This window comes from Balaenoptera borealis (assembly GCF_965194805.1).
Source record: "Balaenoptera borealis genome assembly, chromosome: 6".
Classification (NCBI taxonomy): domain Eukaryota; kingdom Metazoa; phylum Chordata; class Mammalia; order Artiodactyla; family Balaenopteridae; genus Balaenoptera; species Balaenoptera borealis.
Genome location: NC_138863.1, coordinates 19,146,658 through 19,172,934, shown reverse-complemented (window position 1 = coordinate 19,172,934; position 26,277 = coordinate 19,146,658). Strand labels below are relative to the sequence as shown.

Below are 26,277 nucleotides of genomic sequence, written 5' to 3'. Positions count from 1 at the left end.
GTTAAGTTTAAATAAAAATTAATTAAAGTGAATTAAAATTAAGCTTCTCACACTAGCCACAGTTCTAGGGCTGAGTTGCCACATGTGGCTAGGAGCAGCGGTATTTGGGTAGCAGAGATGTAGAACATTTCCATTATTGCAGAAAGTCTGCAATTGGAAATGCAGCACTGTTCCAGCTACTAAGAACATAAGCATGAGATAGTCTTAAAAATAGTTCTGTCGTATATACTTCAGAATACAGTTAGAGTAATTTTCCTTTTGAAGTTGATCTTATTTTAAGTGCGTCTCAGAGCATGGTAATGGATTTATGGCGGGTCCTTCTCTATGGGCCTCTCATAGTGTACCCATGCCAGAGTAAATTGCAGCCTCAAACCATTGCCCAGCCTCCTTACCTGTGGGCTGTGAGCACTGAAGGGTGTTGTACAGTATGAAACAGAAAAGAGTGATGCCTCTCATATCATCCTGCTGGGTCTTCTTGCCTGTGACATCCTACTAAAAGTCTAAATTTCCTTCGAATAAAGCAGTTCTGTCATCTAAATTGTTTAAGAATACATTTGGGGACTTCCTGGTGGCACAGTGGTTAAGAATCCGCCTGCCAATGCAGGGGACGCGGGTTCGAGCCCTGGTCCGGGAAGATCCCACATGCCGCGGAGCAACTAAGCCCGTGCACCACAACTACTGAGCCTGCGTGCCACCACTACTGAAGCCCGCATGCCTAGAGCCTGTGCTCCGCAGCAAGAGAAGCCACCGCAGTGAGAAGCCCGCACACCGCAACAAAGAGTAGCCCCGGCTCACCACAATTAGAGAAACCCCATGTGCAGCAACGAAGACCCAACACAGCCAAAAATAAATAACCTAAAATAGGAAAAAAAAGAATACATTTGGTCACGACACCCTTTTAATTTGGAGGCAGTTCCGACAAAGCCTAAGATTCATTCCAAACGATTTACCTTTTTTTTTTCTCCTACCACCCTCCTGGGAAGGTGGCTTATTGGAATGATTTCTGTATCCTCACAGAATGATAGTTATTGGTAAATTGTCTTCCCAATTCTTAGCCTCCTCATGTGCAGGTCTTGTCAACAGCATTTTGTTTTTGTTTTTTTTAATCATTTAGGAAGTCTTACCCAGGCCCCCAATTAAAGCAGAAGTAATCTGGCAAATTAATTTAATTCTTTTTTTAGTATATACACACCAAGAGCCTTTACAGCCTCAGAAGCTAGGCTTGTCGACTTAGCTAGAGTCCAAAATTGAGGAAATGCTGTCAGATGCAAATTGCTGTTGATTTTAAGTGCATGCTGGCTCCTTGCCACAGCTGTGCATATTGTGGGGAGCTGTGGTTCTGTGAGGGGGAGTGAAGCTCAGTAAGCAGGCTGTGCCAGTTGGGGTGGGCGAGGACTGTGGGAGGAGAAATTTGAGAAAGGAATAAATTAAATCTTGCTGATACCTTGTTCTCATTCCCAAATATGCTGCATATGTCCTCAGAGAGACATACTGGTTTGAAGTGATTTGGAATTAGGACATTGTTTAAGCATTTAGAAGAAATTGGATGTAGTGGCTGACTTGCTGAGACGATCTAGTTGGTCTTTTTACAGGTCACTGTAGTTACACACTGCTGCCCACCCTCTGGCTGCCTTGGGACCACTTTGGGCATAAAGCCCCAGAGCTGCACTCCTTACATGTGTACCAAACCTGTGACTCCTTAGGGGCAGGGCCTATGGTTTCGTCATCTTTGTTTTCCCAGCATTCTCGCTGTGTGTATAGTCAGCTTAATAAGTGTTTTCTTGAAGCAATGGATGAAGCCAGATAGAATGGTTCTTAGTTTCTTTAGCAGTTTATCACTTTTCTGACACTGTGTGAATCAGCTTTTAGGCCCTCTTTGTTCTCCTTATTTTGAGACGTGGCTTAACAGAGAGTAGGACCACCCACCTCTTACCTAGCATGATCCATTTTTCTAGGCTTTGCTCAAAAAGGAGGATGGGAGCCTTAGAGAGGACTTAAAAGAGAGTAATCAAAAACTTTATGGTGAGATGATGAGCAGAACTCAATAATTCCTCTAATTCAGCTTATGGAAGGGATAACTAGAAGAGGGACATAAACAACGGGGAACTGGATGCATTCGGGAGTAAAAACTCCAAAACCCTTAGTGAGAAAAGAGGATTGGATAATAACAGTTGCCAGGAGTTCTTTATTGACTGATTAGTGACATTCTAGAAGCTTCCTTAGAAAAAGGATAAAAGGAAATTTTTTTCTAAAGGATTTTAAGAATGACTCTTGAAACCCATCTGAATGAATTGAATATGTTTTAGTGTCTTGTACTGTCCAGTCAGTAACCCTGAGGGCTTATCCAGGGAGCTTTAGTCTAGGATTCCAGACATTACGACAGTCTGACAGTAATATGGTTCTGTTTCTCCTTGTTGTGCTGACCAATTCCTGATACTGGGAGTTACCACAATCCCAAAACCTCTCTCAACCATGACTCTGAAGTCTGATCTCCTCTGATTCTACCTAGAAGAAAAACTAATGCATTGATCACTTTCTATGAACCAGGCACTTTACTTAAGCTTTAACGTGGTTTTGTTCCATTTCAGAGTGTGCCTGGGTGACAGACAGCAGTTCCAATAATACAGTTGACAAAACTGGGGCTCTTGGGAGTTGGAGAGGGAGTAGACGTATGTATTAAGCATTGTACAGGCACCCTTCCCCGGTGATTCCTGGTTTGTCACACACAGAACATGACCATATCTGTGGCACATCTGGGTAAATGGTCTACCCTAGAGATCCTGCCTCTGGGCTGCCCTAAGGGCTGTGGGGATCATTATCTCAGCATATCTATAACCTAGTCACAAGACCCTGATTGGGAAACTTTGCTGTCCCCATAGCATCTCGGTTAGTCTTCACAACAACCTTGTGTGGTAGATGCTTTTAATCTCCGTTTTCTAGAAAAGGAATTTTAGGCTTGCAGACATTTGAGTAACATTGCCTGTGGTTACATAGCCAGTAAGGGACAGAACTTGAGGTGAAGAGTCAACTCTGAAAGACACGCTTTTTCTGTGATTAAACTCACCCCCAGCATCTGAAACTTTAGCAGACAGTCGAACAGAAAATAACTTAACGATTTACCCTTTTGGCCTATTAAATGATACACTTTCTCCCAGACCAATCGTATTCCCCTCTAGCTCCATGATTTTAAACCACAAAAGTAAATAAGAAACACCTGGTCTTGGAATTGAGTCTCGGCCCTGTCGTGGTGTATTTCCCGCTCCGTGCGGTCTCCGTGTTGGGGCACAGAGTTCTCAGACCTCTGACTCCCAGCTGACGCCTCAGGAGGACTCCTTTGGCCCAGTGCTCTCCTCAGCAGCCTGTCTCTCTCCTCTACAACCTTTATGCAGCCATAAATAGTAAGCTAAAATATTAATGGCAATGATTTGACAAATATTCCCAAGTCAGGCAGCAAACCACGTAGTATAGATCTTAGAGACTTCTCCCAGTGGGGAGCTATGCTCAGGGAACTTTACGGCCTAGAGAAATGCAGAATTTCAGACTCAAAATGTTGGAACCCTAAGGTTTTTTATCTATACTTGATTTTTCTCGGTCTGTTGATGAAGTGAGAAAGTGAGGAACTCAGTCCTTCCTTGGCTGAATTAAAGCCTAAAGGTTAAGAAAAAAAAAAAACCAGCCGCCTACTAAGTGATACAACGTGGCCTTTTATAAGCCTCCACCCTGCCTCTTTGGCACAGCCAGCCTTCCTCTGGAAAATGTGCTTCAGTGCTTCCTCCCGTTGTGCAGCCTCTTAATATTTCACTCAAGTGGGCCGTAGATTAACGTGTCTACTTCTTCCTTGGCTCCTGTTTTCTAGAAGTGAAAAATGGTGGTTGGCCATTCATTGCCTTAGTCTCCAGGCTACAGTTTCAAATGAAAGATCAGAAACAACTTAAATTTTTATAGAGTTCTTTCATCATATTCCGAACTCACTGCTTGTCCGTAAACCCACTTGATGCTTCGATTCTCAGACACCCAAAATACTTTTTCTAAGTCACATATGGATGGCTTTGAAGAAACAGAGTGGAACTTTGTATGTGATTTGTATAGGCTGATTTTACAACAGGGCTAACATATGCTTAGGAGAGGCCAGTTTCCTTGAAAGGCATTGTTTAGCTCTGCTGCAGCTTTTCAACAGTCATAAACCACGTTATCTATTCCATTATTTCCCAGCAACTCTGGAGGGTAACTCAGTCTTTGTTCCTTTCACAGGTGAGGGAGCGGAGATAGTAAAAGAGATGCGCACTTGATCGTGAGGTCTTGAGCAAGCTAGGCAAGAATAAATATGAAAATGTGTATATCTTGTCTGCTGGCCCATAAAACAAAGTGGAATCATTTGAGTTTTAGGGTGTTAGCTGATAAAACTGTAGAGTCTTCATTCGTTTCCTACCATTGGGCTTTGAGGAAAAGTGAGGAAAGCATGTAGAGTAGCTTTTCACTGGAGGTTAATTGACCGTTATTGTTTATAGCTAGGATATATGTCATGCTTTCTAGGTAATAACTCAGCAGCATTTATCAAATAGAAGCCCATGTTCCAGGCTCATCTGGGAATCGCCCAGAAGGTGTTAGACTGTCTTTGCCTTCCAGGATAAGTTCTTCTGTGTCTGTTCTCTTGTTTTATCTTTAGCAGTTGTGAGAGGTAGGTAGGATCATTTGTGCTCTCCCATTTCATAGATGAGTAGGCAGGAAAATGAAGGCATGTAGTGTTAATTTGTCTGAAAACATGGTCCTGAAGAAAAGGCTAAAGTTGGAAAACAGGTGTCTTAACTGTTCTCAGTGATTTCGCAGTGTTATTTTGTGCTACACTTTATGGAAGTACACACTGGAATTGGTGGAACCAAAGAGGGCTTCACTAAGGAGAGTGGTGAGTACTTCGGTCATATAAGGGAGAGGGAAAGATGTGTAGGAAGACTAACAGATTGTCTTTGAAATGGAATAGAACTGTATCGTTTATGGCCTGAAATCATCCTTTCACTTAAGTAAATTTAAACCATTCTGTGCTCTGTTTAGCGGTTTTCCTGCTGAGTGCGCTACCTCCACTGAGTATGTCCCGTGGGGGAGGGATTGACCAAAAGAGGGCATTTTGTGGGTCACATATACAAACGTGTCTATCATGGTCTTAAGGACTTGAGAATTGAAGGTGAGCACAACCACAGCAGAGATTCCAGCTGCAAAACAAAAGCTTTATCTGTCCTGCTTCCTTTTTTCAGTCCTCCACCCTAAATAACTCCAGAGGTTTAGATGCATGAGAAAATGAATTGTGTACCTGGATCAATGATAAGTATAAGATTTTTTACAGGATGGTTCGATCTTAAGTAAAGCTCAGGAGCCTTTTGCAAGTCCCCTTGAAGGCAAGCAGCAATATAGTTATATTGTTTTTTGGCTGCACCATGCACCACGCAGAATCTTAGTTCCCCGACCAGGGATTGAACTCGTGCCCCCTGCATTGGAAGTGCAGCGTCTTAACCACTGGACCAGCAGGGAGGTCCCAGCAATATAGTTATCTTAACTAAAGGACTTGTTTTGTTTTGCAGAAACAAACCAGAAGCTGTAGAAGTAACATTTGCAGGTAAGTGCCTTTATCTCACCTACTAAGAAGAAGGCACAATATAAAAAACAGAAAATAAAATTCTTCCTAAAACAAGCTTTTTAGGGCTACTATCTTGATTGTCTTTGTGTGTGTGTGTGTGTGTGTGTGTGTGTGTGTGTGTGTGTGTGTGTGTGTGTGTGTGTGGTCTTTATTTTAGATGATTATTCCATGGATTTAGTGAGCTATATAAAGCCTGCTGATATCTTAGAAGTTTGGGTTTAATTTTGTGGTACAAACTAAGGTTTTTTAAATTTGGAAATATTATGTTATTATCTTTAACCATCATCTTAGTTTGCCTAGCACTAGAGGAGTGGGGAATCACAAAAGTGCTAGAGACCTGTTGCACAAGTCAAAGAGAGATGTTACTGCTTTCTTTTCCTAGAAAGAATTAGGTATTGATACTACTCACTTGCCGTGTGAACTTTGAGGAGTTGGACAGTCATGCTCTGTAGAAATGAGGGTACTTGGCTAGATGATCTTGGAACACTTTTTGCAGCTCTGAAGTGCTGTGACTTGGAGGCCAGGCACCATCCCCTTCCCCTCATACTAACTAGCAATGCCAGATCTCCCTAAAGTAATTACACTCAGCACCTGGTTTCAAGAACTACAAGAGAGGGCTTCCCTGGTGGCGCAGTGGTTGAGAATCTGCCTGTTAATGCAGGGGACACGGGTTCGAGCCCTGGTCTGGGAAGATCCCACATGCCACGGAGCAGCTGGGCCCGTGAGCCACAACTACTGAACCTGCGCGTCTGGAGCCTGTGCCCCGCAACGGGAGGGGCCGCGATAGTGAAAGGCCCGCGCACCGCGATGAAGAGCGGTCTCCGCACCGCGATGAAGAGTGGCCCCCGCTTGCCGCAACTAGAGGAAGCCCTCGCACGAACCGAAGACCCAACACAGCCAAAAATAAAAATAATAAATAAATAAATAAAGTAGCTATAAAATTCAAAAAAAAAAAAAACTACAAGAGAGGGGAGGCCTGTGGAGTACAGAAACTTAAGGGATAACCAAATGCAGTGTATGGGCTTATTTGGATCCTAATTCAAATAAGACAACAATTTTTTTTTTTTGAAGCTGAAGTCTTCTTTATTGACAGGATCAACAGAACATGCGTGGCAGAGTTGGCCACAACGTCCCAACACAACACATTCTGACATTCAAATTAGACTTACTTAAATGTGGCTCCTTTTGATTCCTTCAACTTGGTACTATGATGATTATCTGTGCACAGGGATTCTATATTGAAACAACCTCACTAACATCACCACTGTCACTCAGTTTTTGGAGACTAACAGCTTGGTCCAAATTTTAAAAAAGGTAATAGGCTAAAAGACAAAAAAAAAAAAAAAAGTCAGCTAAGCTATCAGGCCTAATCAAGAATGGCTTAATATTATTCATTCTCTTCTTTGAACATTTTACATAAGTAAGACAACAATTTTTTTTTTTAAATTCTTGAGGCAATATTTCAGTGCTTGACTGGATATTTGATATTAATAAATTGTTTTTTTAAATTTAGGCATGACAGTGGAATTAGGGTTATTTTTTTTTTTTTCAACTGTCTTCTTTATCTTTTAGAGATGTATTCTGAAATATTTACGGGTGAAGTGACGTGTGCGATTTGCTTCAGAATAAATCATTGGGAAGGGGTGTGTCTAAGTGAAACAAGATTGGCCATATGTTGATAATTGTTGAAGCCATGATGAGAATAGGGGTTTGTTATACATTATATTTTATACATGTTTAAAATATATCACAATAAAGATTTTTTTTAAAAATTCTTTCAGCACCAAGCTGTGATTAAAGTAAAAATAGCTTTGTAATTTTAGAAAAGAGCAAAGAGGTAAGTACTCTGTAATTCTATCTCAGTGTTTCTGGTAACTTTCCACATGGATTTAAAATAAATGCAGTTTTACTTTTATGCCTACTTGTAAGGGAGACTTCCTTGTGGCCTGCAACATGTAGGCAGGTACTTTGAGATATTATTCCCTATTCCCAAGTTAAGCAACCTTATTTGCTTTTCCTTGCAGATTTTGATGGAGTCCTCTATCATATTTCAAATCCTAATGGAGACAAAACAAAAGTAATGGTCAGTATTTCTTTGAAATTCTACAAGGAACTTCAGGCACATGGTGCTGATGAGGTAGGTTCCACATCACTTTTCCTTGGGACTCTTGTTTCCTCCTCACCTTTTCTTGGTAGCTTGCCATTCCTAGAAGATCCACGGCACTGAGTCATCCCTACTGGCACGGGCCACTCTGGATGGCTTGCTCACCTAACCAGGGGCTCTTGACTCTGTTTCCCATAGTCGTAAAGAAGGGTGTTTCCCAGAAAGAGTTTTGGTTCTTTGCTTGCCTGCTTTTTACTCTGAAGAAATAAAGATGTTCTCTAACCAATGAAAACAACAACAGCTTTAGTTCTCAAAAAATGTAGCAAAGAATGCTTTTCCTTGACCAATACAAAAATAGCTATCACAAGACTGAGATGGGTTCTGTTCTATTTCTGTTACATTGTGAAGCAGGTGTATAACCTCTGACCTGTTTCAAGTTTACAATCTTAATTTCTCATTTTGGAAATTTAGGCACAAATCTGCCCTTTAAATTTTTTAGTTTAATGCTCTTTAAACCTGGCCTCTTTAAGTATCTGCTCTTCTTTATGACTACCTTAGGGGAAATAAGAAAGGGTGTCCGTGCGTTATGAAACTCTTGATGGCCATGCTTTATTCACTGGCTTCTTTCAGTGGGCTTGGTTCCTGTTGAACTATGTTTGCTCTGGGGAGAGCCATTTATGGAAGAAAGAAAATGCTATTACACCAGTGTGTGCACGTTGTGGTTGGGTCTCAAAGCAGGAAGTATGACTCAGTTCCTGAATCAGTTTTCAAATATCTTTTAGTTCTAACAAAGTAGGTTCTCCTTAATCTGGTGAATGAAGATACGGTCTGGTGAATGAAATGAGATATATTTTCTTTCTGATTAAGAGTAGTAGCTTTTGACTTATTTAAAATTTATGTAATGAAAAAGGCTGTTTGCAAAAGAGTATAATCAAAATCTTAATAATAAAAACTAAAATTGATGTTAACCATGAAGAATACCAAGAGCCATACACAGTCACTTCCCTTACTTCTTCATATGTGATTGGTTTGCCCTGTAAGTTCAAGGGTAGAGCTAAAACCTTTTCTGATTTGCCTCATAAATTCAAGGGAAGAAGGATGGTTTAGAGAATTTGTATTCAGGGTTATTTTACCTGAAAAGGAAGAGCTTCAGGAGAAAGACCTAGTCTTTTAAAGCATTTGAAAGATTATTAATTATGTAAGTGATACCGGCTGACTCTTTACCATATGAAGAGCAAGGGGAAACAAATGGCATTAAGCTGGCCATGCATTACATGAAGTAGAAGACAACTACCTGGAAAGAACTGTTGAACGTTTGAACAAACAACTAAAAAATTGTGTGATCATTCTCCCTAGATAGTCCTCTCTCTTTAAAGATCTAGGTGCAATAAGAACAATCCTTGGGAGGGAGAGAAAGTGTTAAGCTAGATTTCTTAAATCTCCTTTCCAGTCTGTGCTTTCCTTATAGTAGAACTCCAGAACACATTGCTATTCTCGTAGGTACCACAAGGGTCAAAGAAACAGCCCCACCCACTCAAGTGGGTGGAGTACGTAACATTCGCAGTGTTGGGGCAGAGTGCACAGTAGATGGCTCCCTGGGTTGGTTAAACAGTGACCAGCCTGGGATAACCACAGGAAGCTTGTTACTTTGTCACAGGCCCTTTTTCAAAGCAGAAAGCCTCAGCCGCTGGGGTGGGAAGGTCTGATCTTCTGGTGGCTGGTTGGAAGAGGGGGCACAAATTGAAAAGTGAATCATGGTTAAAAGTTCAAGTGAAGTCAGCAGGGAAGCGCTGGCTGGTTTTGCCAGGAGGAGGGAGCAGAGGAGTTGAATGTGGTGTAATTTTGGCTCTAAAGACCTCTTAGATCTCAGAGTATTAACTTGGTAACTTGGAATTAAACTAAATCTTAGGTGCTGTGGTTTCTCCCACATCTGATTTTCCCTTCCTCCAAGTACACACAGTACAGAATTGTAGCTAGTTAAAATTGTTAATAGGATATGTGTGTTACTTTTTTTTCCCCCAGACAGTTAGGGAGAAGTGGTATATGGGACAACTGAAGGTCAACAGACTCTATGACCTTGAACCTCTCCCTTTAGTTCCTCTTCTGTAAAAGAGATACCTTACAGTGGCTGTATGGTCACCAAATAGGAACTACAAGTGGCATTATTTATCTTTTACCTTTATACAAAAAGTGTGGTCACTGATTCATGCGGTGAGGTCCACCCTATTATCCAAGTTTTGCACGTTGAGAATTTCTTCCAGCTATAGGATAATGGTTGATATGTGGAATACTAAAGAATATTTAAGAATGGGGGGAAAGAACCTACTATGTTATAATTTTTTTAAATGGGACATGAAATAAATGGTTTGCTCCTGGTTTGTTGGTTTGTTTGTTGTGTTTGCTTTAAATAACCTAGCGAGTACATTGAAAATAAGATTAGAAGAAAAGCATCGACATTTGCTCAGATCTATTATGAGTCCCCGGATGTGGGAGATGGGCAGTGAGACCACAGGAGTGAACGAGACAGAGGCCCTGCTCACATGGACCTCCACTCTAGCGCTGCCTGTGTTCGCAGTGCTTTTCACTGGCTAGTGGGATCCTTTAAAACACACATGCCACTCTTACAATTAAAACAAGTTTGTACTCTTGTTCATTTTTAACTTGGTAACTTGTCTTAGATTCAGTACCTCTTTTTTTGGTATCCCAGAAAATGCAAGAGGATCATTAGTGTGTTTGTGGTGGCATAGAGTTAGAAATTGGATGCCTAGAGACAAAACCCCACAGCCTGTTATACTACTGAGGGTTAATATATTGGCCTCAGTTCTACCTTCCTATAAAAATAGTGATGACACCTTTCCTTCCTAAGTGTAAGGTTTTAATGAGACTTAGTAATAAGCCTTGTCTGTGTTTTGCCTCTTAAACGTATAAAGACTACTAAATACTGAGAGGTTATTAAATTCTAGTGACTTTAATATTTATTTATTTTCTCTCTTCAAATAACTGCCTTTCTACCGCTTAATGTGTCCCATATAACATTTAAGTCAGAACTGTTGCTTCCCGAATAAAAAGTTTGTTTCTTAAACCATGTCAGCCTAGGAGCAGTTTCTACCAGGGAGAGCAGTCATACTGGCAGAGAAAAAATAAGAAGGTGTGAAAGGGGCTCTTGTTTTATCATTTACTCCAAAAAGCTGGAAAGTAGCCAGCTGTAAGGATTGGTTTTGAGAAAAAGACATTTAGAGAGTACAAGCTTCTGTGGACCCACCAGCATAAATAACTGGCTAAGATTCAGTTATCCATTGCTTTTTGTCTTTTAAAAAAAGATGATGGTGAGCTAAGTAATTTTAAAGCATACAAGATAAGCAAGCTAACTGGAATCAGTTCCCGACAGTTCTGGTTTTATCTTGTCATGTAACGGGTGTGACTGAGTCCTAAAAGAGTAAAGGGTGAACCTTGATTGAAACACAGATCCTAGACCAACCTTTTGGAGTTAATTGCAGTTGTGTGAGTGATTTGCTTGGTAACTCAGATAAATCTGCTTCCCCCTCTGTATCCAGTTTCTCATTCGCCATTTGAAAGTTAGGAAGAACGCTGGCTTAGGAAAAGCTTAGCCAGCACAGTGCTTTGAAAATAATGAAATTATCAGGGACTTTGAATTAACCTATTTGTTTTTGTGTTTTCTAGTTATTAAAGAGAGTGTACGGGAGTTTTTTGGTAAATCCAGAATCAGGTACGTAGTAATGTGAGCAGCTGTGGAATGACATAGAAAGAGACCTGTCCTTTTTTGTGCTATGCTTTTTTTAGCCAAAGGATTTCGTTTAAATGTTAATTCATCTTACAAATATTTTTGCTTGAGTTCAGTTCCCACTTCAACTCTCTCCGTAAAAATAGCTTTCAAGGGGCTTTGCATTGTCCAGTAATGGTACACATTATTGTTGTAGTCACACAGAGAATTGATGTATGCCATTTTTAACATTTACTGGATAAGGCCTAATGACTCTCCCTTAATGTTTCAGCCAGAGGGCCACCTTTGTTTGCCCATGGTGATTAAAATGCCTTTTGAGAAGACTAAGCAAACATTGAGTCTCCCTCCTAGCCCCTAGTAACACCTTTGTCTGTACACTGTACATTTGGAGAAGGAAAAGCGATATTCACAACTATTCTCACATTTTCAAGTAACAAAAATTTCAGCCCCTTTTATCTGTTCTTCTGATCAGTGATCTCTGCCTCCTTCATGGCCAGAGGTATTGGAAAGCACCATGGCTATCCTTGATTAGAACAGCTATGTTACACAGCTTTAAAGGAAGTTTAAAGTAGAAAAAAATAAACAGTATTTTTATCCCTATGATTGAGTGGTAGTTTCAAATTCTGAGGTGCCTAGCCAGGCCCCCATAGTCAGGACCAAGTTGTAAGACTGTTTGAACATAATATTTGTTAACTCAAATCCTATGACTGTGGTACCTTGACTAACAAATCCTTCTAAAAAGGAAGGTGTGTCTGTCTCTTTTAACAAGTTACTTTAAAAACAACAACAACATGACACCACCTCACCATTCCCATTAGAATACCTTCCTGTGACCCTTATATGCTGCTTTGGAAACAAAATATCTAATAAAGAAAAAGCGCCTTTGGAATGTAACTTGCTACTAGGAGTATTTATGGATGAGAGCTTTGCACTCCTAAAGAATACTGAAATGTGTTAATCCCCAAATTGATGGTACAAATGTATCTCAGAAATAAAAGCCAAAAGATAAATAACACTGTAGGCTTTAAGAGGAATCAAGGAATTTCAGAAAGAAAGAAAAAAAAGAACTAGAGCAGAAAAAGCATAAAGGAACTCTCGGACTTGCTTGTCACCGCTCAGATCCTAAAATCTATCAGAACAAGCGGAGTATAACTCGGAGAGCTTATGTTTCTGTCTCTGGGCCTTTTCTTCCACTTCCTGTGCTAAAGCACACACTACCAAATTGCAGACCTTGTGTTCAGACAAGTGCAAAGTATAAAAACATGTGAAGGTAGCATGTCTCTTCCTCTTTTTCTATGGATTTATCTAGGCAAGTTTGGAAAACTCAGCAGGGCATACTAGATTTTTACTTTTCTTCATTTTCAGTATGTTCTGTTCATCATGTCAGAAGCCGTACTTAAGTCTGGCTTCAGTTATAGTTTTATTTTGTTTGTTTTATTTGGCTTCTTAAAACTAAGCAAACCTCAAGTTTAAATATTTTCTTTTTTAATCTAATCTTGTGGTCTATTTGTTTATCTGGTTTTCAGGTATCCAAAATGGAATGGTGATTGGTATTATTTAATATTGGAGTGCCAAAAATGTGCTAAGCACTGTCTAGAACAGAGATTTAGATAGCCAGCCAGTGCTCTCAGTGAGGATGGATCCAACAAAAAACACAGACCCCAGGAATGCTTTTGGGAAGAAATTAAATAGTAAAGTATAAAGGTCTAAGATACTTGGAAATGTAAAATCTATACAGTTCTGGCAAAATTATTCCCATCAGTTGTCTAGAATATGAAATGATCCTCGGTGATGTACAGATACTCTTGCAGAATCATCTATAGGCTTTTGTGCAGGTATTAATCACTGGATTATAAAATAAAGCATCCCAGCCTTGTTGGAATTTGTACTGGACACGCTATAAAGGAGGCAGAATAGTGTAGTGGTCAGTACACTCAGATTTCAGTCCCTGTTCTGCCCTATTTATTGATGACCTGCTATGTTCCAGGCACTTTAAATACTGTGTGTTCTTTTAATTCTCCCAGCAGCCTCCCCCAACTCACCACCCCTTTTTTTAACAGATGCAGGAATTGTAGAAGTTAGGCAATTTGTCCAAGGCCAGAAGTGTCAAGGCCAGGATTTGGACCCAGTTTTTGTTCAGCTCAAAAAAGAGTTGCCTCCACCTTTATATCATGCTGCATTTGGCCTGGCACTTTGCTTCTTTGAACCTCTTTTTCCCTCTGAAATGAGAATAACCATATTCTGGCCTACCTATTTCGAAGAATTCTTTTTTTTTTTTTTTTTTTAATTTTATTTATTTATTTATTTATTTTATTTTTGGCTGCGTTGGGTCTTCGTTGCTGCATGCGGGCTTTCTCTAGTTGCAGCGAGAGGGGGCTACTCTTCGTTGCAGTGCGCGGGCTTCTCATTGTGGTGGCTTCTCTTGTGGAGCACGGGCTCTAGGCGCGCGGGCTTCAGTAGTTGCAACATGCAGGCTCAGTAGTTGTGGCTTGCGGGCTGTAGAGCGTAGGCTCAGTAGTTGTGGCGCACGGGCTTAGTTGCTCTGCGGCATGTGAGATCTTCCCGGACCAGGACTCAAACCCATGTCCCCTGTATTGGCAGGCGGATTCTTAACCACTGCGCCACCAGGGAAGTCCCCAAAGAATTCTTATGGAGATCAAATGAAGTCAAATATTTTAAAACACCCTGACAATTTTACAGGGTACACAAATCTATTGGGGAGGTATATGTACCCTTTTTTTTTTCCTTTTTAGGTTTTTCCCCTACCTCCACCCTCAGGGTTTGCGATGGCATGTAAGCGGGCATATTTTATTATCAAAAAGCAACCCAACTGCTGGCTGTGTTGGCACTTGGCATGTTAAACCTCAGAGAAAAATATGTAACTCATATTATAGCTTGATAGCATCTTCAGCCCCCTTCACAGCTGTGTCTGGAACATTAAATTTCTAATGAAAGTTCCAGGATTATGACTTCCTCCTATTCCTTATTTGTAATCAGTCATCTTTGATATTGATTCAAATTTTTGCATAGTATCTGTTAATTAGCTATATATATATTTACAGTAATTCTGCAAGAATTAAGATTTTTTATTTCATCTCATTTGCCCTTTGAAGTAGATGGGAATGGACAGCTTTCTACCTGGGTTAAAAGTATAGACATTGAGACAAAATAAAATGTCATTAGAACCTGTAAAGTTTTTTTTAATATAATTGTTGGGTGTTTTTTTTTTCCCCTCCAGGATACAATGTCTCTTTGCTATATGACCTTGAAAATCTGCCGGCATCCAAGGATTCCATCGTGCATCAGGCTGGCATGTTGAAACGAAACTGTTTTGCCTCTGTCTTTGAGAAATATTTCCAATTCCAAGAAGAGGGCAAGGAAGGAGAGAACAGGGCAGTTATCCATTATAGGGATGATGAGACCATGTGAGTATAGAATTTGGTCCTGAAGCCTGGCGTGGCTGTCACGCGTGCTTACTGAGAGTCATTCGGCTAAGTCAAACCTTAAACTCTATTGTGTGAATCCCCCGAAGTGTGTTTCTCATAAAATTTTTTAACCCAGGATGTAAGTGTTGGGGGGGAAAGGCCACTTCTCCTTGTCTCCAGATACTGAAAGTTGGCAAAAGATGAAAAGAGAATCCAGTGCTTTCCTTGAAGGCACCACCGTTTTGAGTCCCCTTCAGTAGTATAGCTGGATAATCGGGAGGCAGAGGGTGACTGTAGGTTCTGTGTTGTTGCAACTCTTGGGTCATCTGCATGCTATGAGCCTCACAGTATATAAAGAAATACATTCTTTAAAGTGGAATTCTGAGAATCACTAACTCTAGATTCCATGTCGTAGCATATAGACAAGTTAATAACATCCACTTTGGGTGATTTTCATCTCTTGCCTCACATAGGGCATGTGTTTATTATACTGACTTTGTTGGCCATAAATACTTAGTCTCACTGGCACACCTTGTTTTATGAATTAGCAGATTCGTGACTTTACCCTCCTACTTCACTTGTAGAGCAAGTTCTTGACAAAACCCTGTTCTGGTTCCGTACTCACTCTCATGGGTTTTGTTTCCCTCAGGTATGTTGAGTCTAAAAAGGACAGAGTCACAGTAGTCTTCAGCACAGTGTTTAAGGATGACGACGATGTGGTCATTGGAAAGGTGTTCATGCAGGTATGGAGCAGACATCTTGGGGCGGAACCATGGCCTGGTGACTTACACCTTGTTATCAAAGCACACCATGAGCATAGAAAAGAACTGGCAGCTCATTTGATGCTGGAACTTGTTGAAGATTTAATTAAACATCCCCCATCAAACTCACTGAATTTTTTTTCTTAGTGGGTTTAGCCCTTTTGCAGGACTGGACTAGAGGGTGAATTGAGTATTAAACATACTAACAAAATGACTGAATATTAAGCATCCTTCCTGCCGTGGGGTCTTTGATTTAAAGCTTGGTCACATTTCCTGCCCTCTTATGTTTCCTCAAGTTTCTAGCAGGGTCTACTGGCTTGGCTTAGTCCCAAATAAAGTCTTTTCAGAATGGAAGCTAGAGAAAATTCTTAAGTAGTAGGTAATGCATTAATAGGGTAGACTTGTTGAACTGACAGTGAAGAGACGGGGTCTGAGTTTGACCGAGGTCCCCATGGAGGGAGTGCCTCCCTCAGAAGAAGCTCATCTACTAGAAGAATAATGGGGTTTAGCAGGACATTTTGTAATTGGATTTCTGGTGTGGTTGGACTCAGGTCTGACACAATACACCCGTTGTGGCTTTGTCATGCTGTCTGCTAACCAGTTGCTGGCTTTAGGATGTGAGAGCTCATTGGTGAGTGGTATCCTGGCTGGTTTCTTCTGAGATGGCTCAGCATTCAAAATCTAGTACAGTGGTTAAATTTCAAAAAACTTTTTACGTTCATTCTGTTCCTTAGCAGGGTGATGAGATTTAAGAATTCTGGGACAGAATCTCTTTTGCCAGGTTGAGTTGAAAGACAGTTGTGCTTAATATAGTGAGAATACTTTATGTGTAGCCATTCTAAGTGACTAGGGAAATCTTCAAAAGGGATATTCTCAATTTGATCCATCTGTAGTGGCTTTTTGTTTTTTTTTTGTTTTTATAAATTTATTTATTTTATTTATTTTTGGCTGTGTTGGGTCTTTGTTGCTGTGCGCGGTCTTTCTCTAGTTGCGGCGAGCGGGGGCTACTCTTTGTTGCCGTGCGCGGGCTTCTCATTGCGGTGGCTTCTCTTGTTGCAGAGCATGGGCTCTAGGCGTGCGGGCTTCAGTAGTTGTGGCTCGCAGGCTCTGGAGCACAGGCTCAGTAGTTGTGGCGCACGGGTTTAGTTGCTCTGCGGCATGTGGGATCTTCCCAGACCAGGGATTGAACCCACGTCCCCTGCATTGGCAGGTGGATTCTTAACCACTGTGCCACCAGGGAAGCCCATGTAGTGGCTTTTCGTGTTTAAGCTAATTAATCAGAACTAATTTTGTAGTCCCTGTGCAGAAAAATTGGAATGTTGACACAGCATTTGAGAGTACTCAAACTTACGAAAGTGTGTGTGTATGTACATAAATATATAGAAATGTATATCTTGGGTCCTAAATGTAAGCCTCAGGCAGGCATTTCATGTGTTTCTATGCAGAATTGACAGAGGAATTAAACACAGTAGCTCAGAAATTGGGCTAAATCCAGACTGACAAGCTAATTTTAAAAGCTATGAACTATATATTTAGATTTGGCTGTTTTTTTTACCAGTCTTGTTCCATTTTATTCCAGACGGCATCTTAACTTATTTTTATACTTTAAACAGATCTTATCTTGGAGAGTGTACTGGAGATTTGTTCCTTAGGAGAATTTTGTGTATTCTTTTTTGCATGTGAACTTAAGCTCTCCCTCAAAGTACATGTGGTAGGGCACTTGTCTAAAAGGAAAAAGAAAGTCTGCATTTTTTTTTTTATATCAATTTATTTATTTAATTTTATTTATTTTTGGCTGCGTTGGGTCTTCGTTGCCGCGCGTGGGTTTTTCTCTAGTTGCCGCGAGCGGGGGCTACTCTTCGTTGCGGTGCACGGGCTTCTCATTGCGGTGGCTTCTCTTGTTGCAGAGCACAGGCTCTAGGCACGCGGGCTTCAGTAGTTGTGGCTCGTGGGCTCTAGAGAGCAGGCTAAGTAGTTGTGGCACACGGGCTTAGTTGCCCCATGGTATGTGGGATCTTCCTGGACCAAGGCTCGAACCTGTGTCCCCTGCATTGGCAGGCGGACTCTCAACCACTGCGCCACCAGGGAAGCCCCAAAGTCTGCATTTTTGCACTGACAGTTTCTCCAGTGAGTGACGGGCCTGGCACCATGTGAGAAGGCAATGCTCAGGAAGCCATCCGCCCTGCCTCCCTCTCCAAACTCAAAGACTGGGGTAATTTATGTGAAATGACCGTAGAAACCTGGACTTATTTTGCTGGTTTTCCCCTCCAGAATAAATCATCTGATCATTGTCCTGGGCCTAGCTGTTTTAAATTTCTAGGAGAAGGGAGAACAGTGGATGCCCAGCACAGAGTGTTGTGACCTGGGGAGGCTGCTTGAAGTTCCTTGTGGTCACTAGTCCGCTTGCTGTGGGTCTTTGTTTTCTCATTCTGGCATGCACCTCCAACCTGGTCAGAACACAATCCCTGCTTTTGTCATTTGGCAGGCAGACTTGGAGGGATGCTTATTGCTGCCATAAGGAAAAAAACAGGGAGTATCCATTACCCACTCATAAGGATCTCCTAGTGCTCGGCTTTGGGGCATTATCTTTGTAGGCATATGAGCTGAGCACCAGGGAAAATCTGGTAGACATCCTCATTACAACGCTTATTACGTGAAAAGCAATAGGAACAATAGTTACCCTTTTGGACATTGGAGTATGGTGAACTAGGATTTTTTTATATTATTAGATCTTTAAGTTAGTTCAGTAAGTAACTAAGAGAAGTTAAGTGGAAACCACTGGTTCCTCCATGTTCAGAGACAAAGACAGAAGCAATTTGCCTCTTAGGCAATTGTGAAGATGCCCCTTTTGAGGCCCCTTGCTACCTGTATACATGTGGGGTTATATCTATAGGATATTTTCCTGAACTGGGAACACTGATTCAAAGTGAGTAATTTTGGAAGGTATTGCCAAACTCTTCTCCATAGAAGTTGTGCCATTTTCCCTCCCACCACCAGTGCATGAGAATGTCCATTTCCCCAAAGTGTTGTTGAACTTTTGGATTTCTGCCAATCTGACAGGTTAAAAATGCTATCTACTTTTCTTATGAACAAGGTCAAAACATCTTTTTTTATGCTGAAAGCTATTTTTTTTTTTCCCGTGAGATGTCTCTTTATGTCCCCTACGCATTTTTCTGTTGGGTTATTGATCTTCTCAATTTCTTCATATACTAGGGAGATTAGCCCTTTTTCTGTGATAAGAATTGCAAATATTTTTTCCAGTTAGTCGTTAGACTTTGTGGGTTGTTTTTGTTGTTGTTTTGTTTTGTTTTTTCCCCATGCAGAACTTTATTTTCACGTAGTTAAATTGATCAACCTCTTATGGCTTCCAGATTTTGAGTCATAGTTAGAAACTCCTTCCCTACTGCAAGGTTATAAAGAAGTTTACCTGTATTATTTTCCTGGTGTTTTTATAGTTTCATATTTTACACATAAATCTTATTACCTGTGTGGAGTTTCTCTTGGTACATGGTATGAAAGGTGGATACATCTTTTTTTCTAAGTGGCTACCCACTGGTCCCAGCAGCAATTATTTAAAAGCCCATGTTTACACTACTGATTTTAAGATGCTGTCTTTATCATATACTAAATTTCTGTGTATATTTGGGTTTATTCTAAACTTCCTGTGGTCAGTTGTGCTTTGATGGAGGAAAGAAATAGTATTGTGATGCTCAAAAGACATCCCAGCTGGAGGGAGAAAAACGAGGTAGTATAGCTGGTACATACGTAACAAGGACACTAAGGAAAAGAGAGCTGCTGGTTGGTGGGTTGATTGGCTTTTAAGTGTTATGTAAGAGAGAAAACCAAGGAGAAACATGAGATTGCCTAAAGGATAGCCCCAAATCAGAAGTATATTGTTAACCAAGTCTGCAATGTTTGAAATGTATCACTTTCCGTATACAGAACTGTTGAAATACTGCCAAGTCACCACAGGCTTACAAATACTCCAGCTGGTTGTGAATGCCACGTGTACCAGTGAACTGGAGCCTTCAGGAAGCTTACTAAACACAAGAAAATACTGGCGGGCAGTTATTATCTGTTCTGTTTCCCCACCCCAAGGCTAAAGAGGAAAACTGATAGAAGTTAGAGAACCTCCCAACCCAGTCGCAGGATGAGAGGTATTTTCTAGAGAAGGGCAATCTCAGAAGCTTTGCTTTAAGAATTTCCATTTTGAATGATCTTGGATCCTTCCCTCCCTCTCCAAGTATTTTTCCTTTGGGGAACAAAATTCAAAGGGGAGCTAACCTAACCCAGTGCTGTTAATTCATTTCCCACCAACCTTTAGAAGCCACGCAGTGAGCTCAGGAGGCAGGGTGGTGAAACAGGCGAGATCCCAGACTGGGCATTAGACCCCCTCAGGTGTTATCCTTCCTCATTTACTGAAGGCTTGCTGATCAGTGTGTATTCTCCTACCTGCAAATGGAAACATAGTCCCTGCTCCTTTACAGTGTCCTGACACTGACACTGAAGTCAGCTAGGGTAGAGGTGCTTTCTTTCATTCAGCAAGCCATGTGCTATACAGCCTCTTTGAAGGGCAGAGGACTACATACAGAGATGAATAAAAGCAGGATCCTTGGCTTGAGGAACTTACAACCTGGTGGGGAAGGCAGATGCATTAATGAATAGTAAAGTATCACAGTAGAGGTTTGTAGAAAAGAATGGGAACCCCGAGGGGAGAGCAGCCAGCTACCCCCAGGTTATTGGAGATAGCGTTATAGAAGAGGTCATATCTGAGCAGCAGTAGAAGAGCGTTGCAGACCAAATGGCTGTATAACATGCTTTCGGTATACTCATAAAACTCAGAGACCTTGGAAAGCCTTTGGTTCCATCCTTCTGCCATTACTCAGAGAATTTGGATCGTCGGTTTTACTGGCATTGCTGGAAAATCTAGTCCTGTTCTTGCAGATCTGGGTTGAGACAGGGATGCCTTGTATCACTTGTCTATTTACACAGGAATGTATGGATTGGGAAAGCTTGAGATGTGGAGATTAGAACATGGAAGGAATGGCCTGGTTTTTACTTCCTTAGGCATTTTTCTGTAGTTTGGTGAGGGTGGATACATTTTGTCAAGGGTGAGCTCTTACGCAGGGTGGTGGTGATTTCATCCACGGCCATTCTAGAGCGAGAATCAAGAGTCGGACTTCCAATTCTCATGTCACACAGTCTCCTTTTCTCAGTGAACACTAAGACAGCTCAACCTCTTTAACAAAGTTGTCTTCTCCCAAGAAGGGCTTAAATTTGGTCTAAAGTTCTCATTGATGAATTCTAAACAGTAACAGGGTCTAAGTTACCTCAGTGAAACAAGACTTGTGCAAAGGCTCAGACCCCAGAGAAAGCATACTATTCGTGAAACTGGAAGAAGTGGAGGTGGGGTGAGAGGAGGAATGAAAAATTGGTCAGCTCATAAGGGGCTTTGTGTGCAACGGTTAAATAAGTTAAGACTTCAACTCGAAGTCTTTTTTTTTTTTGGCTGCGTGGGGACTACTCTTCGTTGCGGTACGCAGGCATCTCATTGTGGTGGGTTCTCTTGTTGCGGAACACGGGCTCTGGGCACCGGGCTTCAGTAGTTGCAGCACTCGGGCTCAGTAGTTGCGGCACACGGGCCCTAGAGCACACGGGCTTCAGTAGTTGCTGCTCACGGGCTTAGTTGCTCCGCGGCATGTGGGATCTTCCTGGATCAGGGATTGAACCCATGTCCCCTGCATTGGCAGGCAGATTCTCAACCACTGCACCATCAGGGAAGTCCCCAACTTGAAGTCTTAATCAAGGTAAAGCTTGGGTTCCATTCGCCCAGAAATTTTTTTAATTTCCTGAAAAATGTAACCTCTTTTCACATTAAATCAAAAGAGACTAACAAGCAGTAGTCATTATCCTGAATGTAATCTGGTTCTCCCAGTGCTTTGCAACTTGTTGTCTGTTTAGTCTCAGAAGTAATTTTATCACCTGTGTTCTTCCAAAACAAGAGAAAGGCAAAAGGATTAACAGTGCTTTTCCACACTCATTGAAGATCAGACTTGTTAAGTACTTTGTGATCTCTCCTCTGAATCTGAAGTGCATTGATAGCAGCCAGCACTTGTAATATTTCACATTAGGTGTAGTTTATTTTTAGCCTCTGCTGGTCAGAGGGCTCAGAGGTCACACCCATAGGGCACACCCTGGAGCGTAAGTTGCCATTCATCTCACACCAGATTCTCTTCTGGTTGCTTTTTGCTTCCTCCTGGCAGGAGTTCAAAGAAGGACGCAGAGCCAGCCACACAGCCCCACAGGTCCTCTTTAGCCACAGGGAACCTCCTCTGGAGCTGAAAGACACCGATGCCGCCGTGGGCGACAACATCGGCTACATTACCTTCGGTGAGCGGGGCGGGTGGCTGCGTTTGCGCACCTTGGTGGGTTCATAACTGCAGTTGAAGTGGTTAAGGGGGGTGGGGGCGAAAGCAGGCATATCGATCGTTCCTGTTGCCGCTGCCATGACTGTAGGAGGCGTGCCACGGGACACTAGTACAGGTCGAGTGCTATTTTTATACAGTAATCATTTTCCGTTTTTCCTAAATCCTAAGGAAAAAAGGGTAGCCTGTGATATCAAGTGTGAGGAGTTAGGGCCATATAAGCATTGCTAAGCAGCTGGGTGGGAATACTGTGTCCTTTGGCGTTTCCTGGTTTTTTGCTTATTAGACCAGAGCGCCAGCCATGATTCACTTACTCCACTTTCCCCCTGAAAAAATTCACGTGCTCCCGTCTCACAGTTGCTTCAGCCGAGGGGGCTGGCTCATCGTTACAGCTGACGGTTTAGGATCGCAGCTTGTTCACCCACTGCCCCAGATGCCACTAAAATGTCCCCCTTTCTGGAGTTTTCTTTAATTCACCTCAGTGCTGAAGGTGCACCAGTTTATCGAAGATGAGCGAGTTGATTTACCAGGCTTCATTAAATCTAAGATACGTTGTTTTTTCATGTTCCTCTCTGAGTTTGGCACACAGCTCACAATTCGCAGCCTGCCACAGTTTAATTTGGCAGCATCTCTCTTTATGGTACCTAAACTGATGGTAAACTTACAGTCGTTAGCATCTCAGGACCTCTGCAATGTAGTTATCTCCTGGCCTGGTGCTCTTTTCTCTCAGGGCAAGCTGACACAGGGGTCCCACCCTTGCTTATGAGGCATTCCTTTTCATTTCAAGAAACCTTTATACTCGAGGATTTTGCTTATGGTGAGACCACTGAGTAGAGTGGCTACAGAAGGTAGAGAGGACTCCAAGGAGCCAGCAGGAGAGGTGTGCGGGTCGGCCCAGGCGCAGGGCTGAGTGCCTGCCTGCACAGGGCTCCCGGGGGTTGGCGGCAGGAGGGGCTTTTCTCAGCCCCCAGCCGAAGCAGCTCCTCCTGCCCATCCTCATCAAGGGCGCTCAGATCCTTCTCCCTTCCTGTTTGGTTTTCACCACAGACTACGTGACCCTCTGTGGATCTAGTTTCTCTGAAGACTTGCTCTGCTTCAGCACCAAGGACCGAGGACAGGCAGGCTTTGTTCTCTAATCCTGATTGCCCCACAGTCCGCCCAGGTAGCCAGCAGTGTCATCCTCCAAAGGGGCTGCTGAGCTGCAGAGGCAGGAGCTCGTAGGTGTGTGGCAGACGGCCTAGATTTCACAGTGCACAGCCAGAGAATCCAGACCCGGAATGAATGCCCTGGCCAAGCCCTTTCCCTGAGGAGCTCTGGTTTTCGACCATGATCGCCTCCATTGGCACTCACTGGCAGGAAACCCTGACAAAGCCCAGGCATAATGAGATGAGTGGACGGTCCTTAAGGAGGGAGAGATGGAGCTGACTGTAGGCTGCTGGTCTTCCCGCCCTTTGGCATTGGTGTTATTAGACCCTGACGCCTTGCCTGTCCCCCCCTCCCCGCCCAGTGCTGTTCCCTCGCCACACCAACGCCAGTGCTCGAGACAACACCATCAACCTGATCCACACGTTCCGGGACTACCTGCACTACCACATCAAGTGCTCAAAGGTGAGTGAGAGCAGCTGCAGCGCCTCAGTGTCCTGCGCTCTGGGTCATTCTCTCCGCCAGGGCTGATGCCATAGAAAGTCGTCTCTGTAGTCCAGGCTGTTGCTATGACCTCTTGTAGGTGGTTCTCGAGGCTTCAAGAAATCATGGCCTTTCTCCATCTCTCACTCACCCTTCCCCATAGCAGAGAGGTGAATATATGCTTCCTTGCATGGCCCTGTGTCAACCCTAGGGTGGATGTTCCCAGACCTTCCTGATAATTTCTGCTGATTAGAGCAAAGCTGTCTTTCTAGAAGATGACTCTGCTTCAGTACCCATTGTGTTTGCCTCCAGGCCTATATTCACACACGTATGCGGGCAAAAACATCTGACTTCCTCAAGGTGCTGAACCGTGCACGCCCAGATGCTGAGAAAAAAGAAATGAAAACAATCACGTGAGTCGCACCGTCCTGCAGAAGGACCACCTTCCTCTCCTAAGCTCACCAAGAAGGAGGTAGCGGTGTCGGTGGCCCAGGTGTCTGGGCAGTAGCTGCATGTGAGGCAGACAGGGTTGGGCCTGTAGCTGCCCAGCAGACTAAAGATGGGACACACAGGTTTTCGCTTCTCAGTGGGTTTCCTTGTTTCTACATCTTTATGAGCGAGGAGAGTGGCAGCTAGGATAAAACACAGAGGGACCTTTTTACTGACATCAGCTGTGTTCTCTTTGGGCCTGAGTTGAGGGGCCAGTCTTGTCCTTCTCAGGGTCTTCTTGGAGAAATGAAGTAATTTGCTTAAGGACATTTAGTTGAGTAAATAGGCCTGGAACCACCCCTGAGTGTTCTTTTTCCTGGTCCACTTCGCGGCAGGAATTTTACATGGAGAGGAAGTTACCTTTATCAGGGGTGGAGATGATGAGAGCCCTAAATGGTGTGAAGCTCTGCATGCAGGAGGCCAGCATGGTCTGAGGCCTGGGGATTTGGGTCTGTGCCAGGTGCCAGATCTTGGGTCCCCCTCTGGTGAAGTTTAGGCAGTCCTGTTCTCCAGATAGGGTAATAAGTGCTGATCTGCTGTCTTTTGTGCCCACTGAATTAAAAATCTTGAGGTGAACTAAGCCTACCCACAACCCTCACAGCCAGTGCACTTGCCAACACCCCATAATCTTGGGGGTAACCTTCAGTAGGTATGGTGTGCCTAGGGGTTCAAGCTCCTTCCCCTGGCCTCTTCTACCAAGCTAGTTTCTGCTGCCATTCAACAGGATGAGAGAGGTGTCTGACTCTTGGTTGCCTGCGCAGAGGGTTTTTAATCTCAGACATTTATACAGAACAAGTTCAGTCACCCCTGCCTTCTTTAGGCTTTAGAGGCTGCCTGTCTCTTGTTAGGAAATTGGTACCAAAGGCCTTTCTCTGTAATAGCTCCGCCCACTGCCCAGAGCCAGCGGAGTGTTCAGGCCACAGCTCAATCCTCTGCTTAGAGAGAGCTGTGCACGTGTCATGGCAGTATCATACCTTCTACTGTGGCATAGCCACAGATGCCAGCTTCGTGGCATACCCTAAAATAGGCAGAACTCACAAGGTGGGGAGGCAGAAGGGTGTGTGCCCTGGGGCACGCACGCTCTCACTGCCCTGCAGAACCTTGCCTCCGTCCTGGAGTTTACAGGTCCCCCTTTCCCTGCTTGCTTCTCTCACCCACACCACTTTGGTGACCTTGAGTGTGAGGCAGCCAATTTTGTGCCACTTTCAGGGCCCAGTGAAGAGACAGGCAGTTCAGTAGAGGCCAGGAGGTGAGCCAGCAGAAGGCAGCCTGACCTGGCCAGCCTGTCGCCCACCGAACAGGAAGGCTGGGCATCATGAGCTGCCTGTCCATTCAGGAGAAGGGCCCACCAGGCGGCCACCACCCAGTGTCTCCCTGCAGGGCTTCTCCCCTGCCCTGTTAACACAGCCAGCAGCGGTCTTGGGGGGTCATTGCAAAGCGAGTGCAATGGACAGAGGGCAGGGACAATTCCCTGTCTTGATGGGGGACTGGGAAAAGATGAATCCTTGAAATGAGCAAATTGTCCATAAACCTCCTTCCTGGAACTTGGGAGGAGCAGCTTTGCCTTTTTCTGTCTTGTGACGTCTTTGGCAGAGGTGGGCCCGAGAAAGGAGAAGGGCGAGGTAAACAACTGCATCCACCCTGAAAACCAGATCGTGTTCCCAAGGGGTGGGCAGGAGAAGCCAGGACCCCTGCCCTGCTGTGTGAGGTTTCAGAACCCAGAGCAGCATGAAGGCGCGTGGCAGGTTAGAGAGAGGTGTCCACGTGTCATGGCAGTATCATTCCTTCTACTGTGGCATAGCCACAGATGCCAGTTTCGTGGCATACCCTAAAATAGGCAGGTTCTGCTATGATCAGAAGCCAGCCATCAGCACCCCACAGAACTCTGCCTGAATTGAATACACATGAGCTTTTTATTGGGGAATGGATAACAAAATATTTTAGTTTCATTTTGGGTTGGATGAGACGTTCAGGGCAGGAAAGTTTTAGCCCCTGTATTTTTGCCTCAGTTTCCCATAGTTCTCAGCTCTAGCTTCCAGGCTGCTTTACCAAATGCGCACCCCCTATCTTTGGGAA

General features: G+C 43.2%; 1 protein-coding gene across 4 annotated transcripts in view; it reads left to right on the top strand.

The window, feature by feature from the left end:
• Positions 1–26,277, top strand: part of ARPC2 (actin related protein 2/3 complex subunit 2) — a 30,301-nt gene that overhangs the window by 2,959 nt on the left and 1,065 nt on the right. For 2 of the 4 annotated variants that reach the window (XM_082396597.1, XM_082396595.1), the window contains exons 3-10: positions 5,574–5,608; positions 7,654–7,766; positions 11,415–11,460; positions 14,714–14,900; positions 15,550–15,643; positions 21,925–22,051; positions 23,594–23,694; positions 24,025–24,125. In XM_082396597.1, the coding sequence (XP_082252723.1) occupies positions 5,574–5,608; positions 7,654–7,766; positions 11,415–11,460; positions 14,714–14,900; positions 15,550–15,643; positions 21,925–22,051; positions 23,594–23,694; positions 24,025–24,125 (804 nt within the window). Of the gene's footprint in view, positions 1–5,573; positions 5,609–7,653; positions 7,767–11,414; positions 11,461–14,713; positions 14,901–15,549; positions 15,644–21,888; positions 22,052–23,593; positions 23,695–24,024; positions 24,126–26,277 lie in introns of all 4 variants that reach the window. The other 2 variants (XM_082396596.1, XM_082396594.1) reach the window with 1 other exon arrangement.